We start from the raw sequence: 9,407 nt of genomic DNA on the forward strand, positions 1-9,407 counted from the left end.
TATCTAAAAATTTATTAAATTTGTTTGCTCCTGGATCATCTTTGAAAATTCCTATGTCTAATATGACCTTTGGTGAGTGTGTTAGGGTCCCAAACGCCACTTCAAATAATGGGTTAGCACCTGATTGATATAAACTGGGGCGGATATTAATTAATTTTGAAAAAGAAATTACTATTCTGGGAAAGGCTTTATATGTCCAATATCTGCTTTTAGTGACCTCCAGTGCCAGCGCCTGCAAGCGCGGGAGCAGCAAGTGGTTGCTGTAAGAGCTGGCTTTAATCAAGAACCTGTCGGCGAGGTATTGTCTGCGTAGAGCCAACGGCGGTTCAACACCTTCCACCTGCATGCCATTTTTGGGAGAGGGAAGCATAGCACCTAGTATGATCATTTCGCCTGTATAAGATCTAATTTATCTAGACCATCCTTATTGCAGGGTTCCATTAAAAATGACCCATAGTCTATATGGCTACGTATGATGGCATTGTATAGTAGCTTCGTATGCTATTATGTAACATATGAGCACAAAATGCCGTGTCTTACAGCTACATGTTATTACTATTTTAATATTAATATAGGCCGGTAGCTTGAACATGTCATGCTCGCTTAAAAGTCTTTGCTTACGGTGGCGTTGTTGATCGGGTCGCCACTTTCCCGAATGAAGGTTGAGGGAGGCGATGGCTGAGATACGCGTCATACTCGTGAACGGGTGCTGTTTGTGGAGACTGGTCTGTTAAGCTAACACGAGCTATTAGCTATATATACTATACTTAGTAACTTTTATTAATTAATTACAGTGAGACGCCTCATTCTGTTCTCGTATGTTTCTTTTCTTTTAATGAATGTATTAATTATACAGGGTATTGACTCTTGGAGACCTTATACATCTCTAAGGATAACTTGATAAACTATATAATCTTATAGTTCTGACACCTAGAGACATTTACACCTCTAAATATTATAGATTTTTTTTGTGTGTGTTTTTTTATCTGTATTTTGTATGTAATTCGACATTAAGAGACCATATACATCTCTTAGTAATTGTAATACGTTAGATTGAATTGTTAGTTTTATTTTATAAAATTGTTGATGTTATTATTTTTGCTTTTATGTAAATTCAATGTTGACGTGTAAAAGTGCCCTTGTGGCCTATTTGCTGAATAAATGTTGATGTTTGATGTTTGATGCTTCTGGCAATAGGGATGGGAGCCCCACCAGACACCTGACAATGCTCGAAGAATATTAATATTTTTCTCACATTTACCCAGTACATATTTGTGGTGCGAGGTGCCAGACATTTTATGATCTAAAATAACACCTAGAAATTTTACTGACTCTGTATTTGGGATCATCACACCACCATAACGGACATCTGCGTCAGGCATGGTCCTTCTGCGACTGAAAGTCACTACACAGCTTTTTGTTGGCGATAGGGTCAAAACCATGTTCATCAAGCCAATCCTTGAGGTAACCCAAAGCTGTATTCAGACTAGCAGTGGCTTTGTCCATTGATTTTGCTGGGGTGTATAAGACTAGGTCATCAGCATACTGCAAGATATTACAGAAGGATAGGACAGATTGCTCCAAGTCGTAGGTGTAGATACTGTAAAGCAGGGGACTGAGTACCGATACCTTGCGGGAGACCACGCCACAAAGTTCGAGGTGGGAGTAGAAAGTATTCCCCGATTCTGGCCCCGCCTGTCAGTGGTCCCCGATCCTGACCCCAAGGCCGAGCCACCGCCCCTGCTGAACCTAAAAAAAAAAAAAAAACAAATAGCCCCCCATTTGAATTGATTGCGCTAGGTCTCAGCAGTGCCCGGCGCCTCCTTCAGGGACTTACGAAATACGCTAATTAAACAATACACCTTGTTCACCACGGTCATCATCATTGGCCACAGCATCTTGACAGATGATTGTTGCAGCGACAGTTTATTGAGAAGAGGTCTGTGCGCCGTCGGAGACCGGGGGTGCGGCACACCTTTTCCTATGGCTGTAAAGTCCAATCGCAGCACGACACTTCCTGCCACAAAGATCGCAGGTGAAACGCGAATCCGTTGATGGTTCCTGTGAAGCCCGAAGTCTTTTCTGCTTTAAATCATCGAGCCAGACTTCATCATGCTTCGCTATGCCGTCATGTAAGAGGTTACGCCACTCCGCTCTTTTAAGGGCTTCCGTTTCCCAGGTGTTCGGGTCGATGCCAAAGGACAACATGTCCCGCTTGCAGGAATCCTTAAAGCGAAGCAACGGGCGTCCGACTGGACGTTTGGCGTATGCAATTTCACTCAGCATCACTGCCCGGGGAAGTCTATCTGAGTCCATACGTAAAACATGGCCCAGCCACCGCAGCCTTCTCTGTTTTAGGGTAGCAGTGATACTACAACAGCCAACAAGGTCGAGAACCCTTTCGTTTGTCATACGATCCCTCCAGGTGACTCCGAGGATCGTACGGAGGCAGCGCATGTGGAAAGCATTTAAGCGGCGCTCTTGTTTGGTGTAGGTTGTCCATGTTTCAGATGCATACAGGAGGATACTTAGGACGCATGTTTTATATACTAGGATCTTGGTAGAGAGCTTCAGCTTGTTATTATTCCAGACTCGAGCTTGAAGCTTTCCAAAGTTGGCCGCAGCTCTACCAATCCGTGTATCAATCTCTCGATCATTGCACAACTTGCTGGTGGTAGTCGATCCAAGATAACAAAAGTTCTCGACTACTTCAAGAGTATCGTCACCAAGCATGATACTGGGCATGTGATCCGTGCCTTGAACGAGAACCACAGTCTTTTTACTGTTTACAGTCATTCCAAAAAGTTGGCAGGCATTGTTAAATTTTGTTAGCAGATCTTGGAGCCCATACTCTGTGTTAGCGACCAATGCAGCATCATCTGCATATAGGAGTTCTCTGGCCAACAGGTGGCATCTGTTTTTCTTTGATTTTAACAGACGGATGTTGAAAAGGCGCCCGTCTTTCCTTGTATGCAGATGAACTCCTACATCACATTCTTTAAAGGCCACCAAGAGAAGAACAGAAAAGAAGATACCAAAAAGGGTGGGAGCAAGAACGCATCCCTGTCTTACACCTCGATTTACGTTAAACGGGTCAGACTCTTCCCCGTCAAATACCACAGTACCACGCATGTTGTCATGGAAGGATTTAATGATATTTAAGAGAATGTTCGGGCAACCAATGTGTTCAAGTACCCTGTAGAGCCCCTCGCGACTGACCGTGTCAAAGGCTTTCTTGAGGTCTACAAAAGCGGTATAGAGGGGCACCTGTTGTTCACGGCACTTTTCCTGTACCTGCCTTAACGAGAAAATCATGTCCATGGTAGACCTTCCAGCTCTGAAGCCGCATTGTGATTCTGGATAGACTCGACAAGCTAGTATCTCTAACCTCTTCAGAACCACTTTTGCCAAAGCTTTCCCAGCAATGCTTAGTAGTGATATTCCTCTGTAATTATTGCAGTCCCCTCTGTCTCCCTTTCCTTTATACAATGTAACTATATTGGCGTCTCTCACGTCCTGTGGTACAGTTCCCTCTTCCCAGCAACGCAGAAGTACAATGAACAGCAGTGAAGACACGTAACCAACACGAAGAAGTTCTGCGGGAATATTATCCTGCCCAACGCTTTTCCCTAATTTTAACTAGAGCTCCCGATACACGTGTTACACGCTGACACGGGTACCCGTGTTCTTAAGCCCGGCGGGCTTAAGAACCCGAACTACACGAACCCGCCCGGATTCGGAAACGTTTACACGGGTACCCGTGTACACGGGTACACGGATACACGAAATAACGGATCTTATTTACCCGCCGGTTCGACCCTTCACTCTCGTGTAGCGGAGATTCGTGCTATGAAGACATACGATTGAATATGTGGGAGGTTAGGAAGATTCGATTACCTACTTTGCAGTTTTACTGGATTGATTGGTAATGTCAATAATAGGTCTAGTAGTACACTTTGTTAAATAATCATAAGATTAAAATTAACAATATCTTAGTAACCGTTCACCTCATTGATAGGTATTTAATTTTCTTCATTGATGTAGTTTTGAATAATTAAAGTAAACCTAAATGATAACCTAATAAAAAAGTAGATAGTTATGCTTACTGAAACTACAACGAACGGAATATATTATATTTTCTTTTAGCAAAATCAAATTTTGCTCACTGTTTTTAGGGCTCCGTACCCAAAGGGTAAAACGGGACCCTATTATATATCAACAAGTTCTTATACAAATATATATCGATCTTCAATCTGCAAAATGTTTTACATACTACTAGAGCCAAAAAAAGTTACATAAGTGTATGTATATATAAAAAATTAACCCATGTATCCAAAATCAACAGATTCTTATACAAAAATATGCCTATAATTTTAACACACAATTTGATAACATGCTAGGTATTTTTTTATTGGTGTCTCGCTTGCTCTTTTATTACAATTGTAGTTAGGTATAGGTCAGAAAAAATTACCACTAAATAACATTCCGACATAAACAGATAAACCACGTGCTTATCAATTGTAACAATGCGATGCAAGTACGACTCTGGCGGCACATCTGTTATCTCTAAATGCAAAACGTGTGAAGTGTTATTTTTACCTTTAAAGCATTTTTATCCTTATGATAAGACTATAGAGCCGATAATATAATGAAATTTTATGGTATCTCATAGCTGTTTTTCTACTGAGTGCATTCTTTTTAAGTGTCGATGGTTGTTAAATGCAAAAAAAGTTAGGTTAGCCATTATTTAGTTAGTGTATTTTGTAGTCTATTGTTTAAAGAAATAGAGTCGTTAATCTATAAGTACTAACATTTCAAGGCGGTTATAATCTGCTTTTACTACGAGGCGGTTATCCTAATTTGTGGTTTACCACTCAATGGTATTGTATTCTTGAGACTCTTTGAGTAAACTAGCTCAGATCGCTTGATTCACACTATACTAAGACTCTGCTGTCCGTCCGTCTGTCACCAGGCTGTATCTCACGAACCGTGATAGCTAGACAGTTGAAATTTTCACAGATGATGTATTTCTGTTGCCGCTATAACAAATACTAAAAACAGAATAAAATAAAGATTTAAGTGGGGCTCCCATACAACAATCGTGATTTTTGACCGAAGTTAAGCAACGTCGGGCGGGGTCAGTACTTGGATGGGTGACCGTTTTTTTTTTGCCTTTTTTTACATTATGGTACGGAACCCTTTGTGCGCGAATCCGACTCGCACTTTCCCGGTTTTTTTATAAGTAGCAAAGTACCCTTGTTCGAGCTGCTGAGGTGAAAATCAATTATATTGTACAACACATATCAATCACATTGAACATCCGATAAAATAAAACTGCTAAACAATCGGAGCTCCTGAACCTGAATCTTTGTTTTATTTATAACTTTATACATTACTTCAATCTCCGCTACACGCCAAAGACGGGTTAGGCCCGCGTGTATTTAAGGTCCGTTTCGCCGTGTACACGGGTACACGGGTACCCGGATACACGGATGTTAATTACACGTGTACCCGACTACACGTGCAGAACGGGTCAGAAAACCGTGTACGTGTAGTTCGGAAACGGGTACCGAACACGTGTACACGAAACCCGGACACGTCCGCGAGCCCTAATTTTAACCCCCTGACAGCAGTATGAAGTTCTTCATAGGAAGGTGTGTCATCTAAGTCTGATGCTACAGGGAATCTTGGAAGGGTTTCTAAAGCCGAAGCGTTGATGGAGATAGGTTCCGCGTAAAGGTCCGTGTAGTGTTGTGCCCATCTCTCCAACTGCTTGTCCTTGTCCAAAATCGGCTCGCCATTTAGGTCCTTGATTGCAGCACGTTTCCTGACGGTAGGGCCGATTGCTGTCTTGATATTCTGGTACATTCCCCTGTAGTTGCCTACGTCGTGGCATAGTTGGATCCTCGCACACAAATCAACCCAGTAGGAGTTCGCACATTCCCGTGAGACGCGTTGTAGGTTCGATTTCGCAGAATTATAGTCATCCTTATAACGAGTGACGGTTGGGTGATATATGTAGTTGAGATGAGCATTTCTCTTCTCCTCGATAAGGGGCTGTAAGATGTGTTCATTCTCAGCAAACCAGTCATCTTGTTTCCTAACTTTCCTCCCGAGGAACTCCGTAGCTGTCTGCATAAGAGTGGTCTTAAAGGTCGCCCAAGCAGATTCAAGGCTTTGAGAGGCCTGTAAGGTTTCTAAACTAAGCCTGTTTTCTACATTCGATGCAAAGCTGTTCCTAGTGGCGGTGTCAATCAATTTTGAGGTATCCAATGGTGCTTCCACTTTGCGTTGCGGTCTTGATGAGTGTATTTTCCTTGGCATAAGTCTGACCTTAGTTAATACTAAAGAGTGGTTCTATTGTTCGATCTCGACTCGGGCGCGCTATTGTGTTACCGAGCATACTACCTGCCTGGACCCTTTCCTTAACCCACCGACGTCTCCATTCATGCCTTCTTTGTGTGTATACTGTAGGTGTTTGTGATAGGTATTTTGCAATAGGTATTAGCGACAGCTATTTGCAATAGGTATTAGCGATAGGTACTTATTTGTGATGCATAGGTACTCTAACTATCAACTCTAATAACCCGCATTATCTTATTACCTCTTGGAGCTATTTCGATTTATAAGGAATACAGTTCTAACCTTCTTCTGACGTAGAATTTACACTAGTAATCCTTTGGCAGCCTAAACTAACCTTAACCTTTTACCAAACCTAACTTATTCTTCGAAAACCTAACCTAAACCTAACTTGACCAAACCTAACTAAAATCAACCTAACTCATTTCAAACTAACCTGCTTTCACCTAGTCTTCCGATATAAAGTAAACTCGTAGTTACTTGTTTCTTTCTATTATTTAAAAAAATAACGAGGCGTGTGAGGCATTTCTTGTGCACTTGTGTTCATTGTTATAATAGCTTAATTGTTTTATTGATAGACGTATATTATATTTTATACTGACAATGGATTTATTGTTTCCTATACCTATTCTTTTATAATTTGGGTTTGAGTAAAGAGAACGTCTGTTTAGATGAACTTGTTGATACATGTTACTTTGTGTGATTTAAAAAAAAGAACGAGAGATGTCAACTGGTTTCAACATGATTTAGTCTAATACATCAACATTTCTTGTGCGTTGCTATTCATTGTTATAACAGCATAATTGCTTTATTAATAGACGTCTATTATATTTTATGCTGACAATGGATTTATTGTTTCCTATACCTATTCTTTTATAATTTGGGTTTGAGTAAAGAGAACGTCTGTTTAGATGATCTTGTTGAGACATGTTACTTTGTGTGATTAAAAAAAAAGAACGAGACGTGTCAACTGGTTTCAACATGATTTAGTCTAATACGTCAACATTTCTTGTGCGTTGCTATTTATTGTTATAACAGCATAATTGCTTTATTGGTAGACATCTATTATATTTTATACCGACAATGGATTTATTGTTTCCTATTATGCTTTTGAATTTGGGTTTTAGTAAAGAGAGCGTATGTATTAGATGAACTTGTTGAGACATGATTTTAACGGTACTGTACCCTGGTCATAGTGACACAGTATAAAAGCCGAAGAGAAATGAGTTTGAGTAAGTATTACCGTCGTGGCAGTCCACTGTATCAGAGCTCCTTGTATCTATTGCAGTATATAGAAATATAGTGTTAATTCAACAGTGAAGTGTTTAAGTGTTTATAGAAAGACCCAACAATGGATGTAAGTATGTCTTTAATTACCGTAACTTACTTTGTTTTGTTTTCACTTGTGTTCTTTGTGTTTTAATTATCAAGATTGTAGACAGTGTGTAAATTATTGTTTTATATTGTTTCAGTTCACTGAAAATACTTTCAAGAACTATTACTACCCGGATAATAATAAAGACGAATCAAGCGATGAAGAGGGTACGCTTGGTTTCAAAGTTAAACAAGCCATCGCAAAGAAACGTTCAGGAAACAATATCGATAGTTTCTTTGAACGACCTAAAAAGCAACCCAAAATTGTGAAACGGTCTTCGAATGTGAGCAAAAGTTCACCAGACGGTGTTGCAAACTTATCATCCGGACAAGACGACGGGGCATATGCATCACATTTGATTAAAATCGAGATATATGATATGCAAACAATTAAAAACGTCCCACCCATGGAACACTGGAAGCATGCGGACTTCAGATTGAAATATTTTGCGCTGGAAGACGATTTGGAGCTACAAAATACGCGAAATATTATTTATAACATAACAAAGCAATTAGCTTCTAAGGACAGTAGTGTGAAATATTTTATAGATAATAAGAAACAGTGATAGTTATAATTATTAATGATAGTAGTAGCTTAATGATTGTGTTAACGTATTTCTCATTTTTTACCTCTCCTTAAGTACATTTTCCATGTAACAGATTTTTTTGTGTCGTCTCGTTTTTAAGTAACAAAGAATGTTAAGAAATATTTTGTAAATAATAAAATTTTAAAAAAATGTATAGTTTAGAATGGTCTTTGTATTATATGAAAAAATAAAAAATCTTATTTAAGTACACGTATTATTTTATTTCACAAAAAATATTTTAAACATATTCCTTAATATAAGGTCATTACATACAGAATTATCAGAAAACAAACTTAGCATATCTTTTATAGTTTTTCCATGATATTTAAAATACAAATAAACTAAACAATATTCACCACAAACTGAAGTAAAATGGTTTTGAAGAGGTTTATTGTTAAAAAACCACTGTCTGGTGTTTCTTTTTAAAAATAAGTTATGGTAACCTGAAGGCTTCCTTCCGAAGGAATCAAAATATTCTCCTATACCAGTAACATCAATGTGTATGGCAACCCAGTGGGAGCCTGGTTTCGTGTCAGGGTCCAAATTACTAACAATAAAGACAGGTAGATCGACCCAAATAGGTATTTTGTTAGCAGCAAAAACATTTGTTTCAAAAAGTGGGTTTAATTTCTTCATACAAAATTGTATCTCATTAGTATCCATAATTACTTAATTAATAACAATTTTTGTCTTGATGATGCTGCAAACAATGACTACAACAAAATAAAGTAAACGAAAGAAAACATTGTATTTATATAATTATGTTTTTCAACTATTATAATCTACAGATACATCACGGTTTTTGTTTATTTCAATAATGTTATCAAATTCTGCATAAACGATACAATTAATGGTGCTAGTTAGAGCCGAATCAAAGCGTACTTCTATCCGAACACTTCCATGTCTAACAAGATTCCAATGTGAAGTTGAACTAGCAGATAAATCTGGGGTTAAATCAAAACATAACAAACAATAACCTCCACCATAATCTGTTCTACTTATTCCATTACCTTCGTTGTGAAAATGAATACCAGTTCCGGAAAATAAGGTGTGATATGCCGCCGCTATTAAACCAGAACTAAATGA

At 38.9% G+C, this 9,407-nt stretch overlaps 1 protein-coding gene across 1 annotated transcript; it reads right to left on the reverse strand.

Moving 5' to 3' along the window:
• Positions 1 to 1,926: 1,926 nt before the first annotated feature.
• On the reverse strand, positions 1,927 to 6,324 carry LOC134680444 (uncharacterized). Its single transcript, XM_063539575.1, has 2 exons — positions 5,571 to 6,324; positions 1,927 to 3,596 (listed from the first exon to the last, which is right to left on the reverse strand). Exons 1-2 carry the CDS (start codon positions 6,322 to 6,324, stop codon positions 1,927 to 1,929), a joined length of 2,424 nt encoding a protein of 807 aa, XP_063395645.1.
• Positions 6,325 to 9,407: the final 3,083 nt, after the last annotated feature.

The sequence above is a fragment of the Cydia fagiglandana genome, chromosome 3, assembly GCF_963556715.1.
Source record: "Cydia fagiglandana chromosome 3, ilCydFagi1.1, whole genome shotgun sequence".
Classification (NCBI taxonomy): domain Eukaryota; kingdom Metazoa; phylum Arthropoda; class Insecta; order Lepidoptera; family Tortricidae; genus Cydia; species Cydia fagiglandana.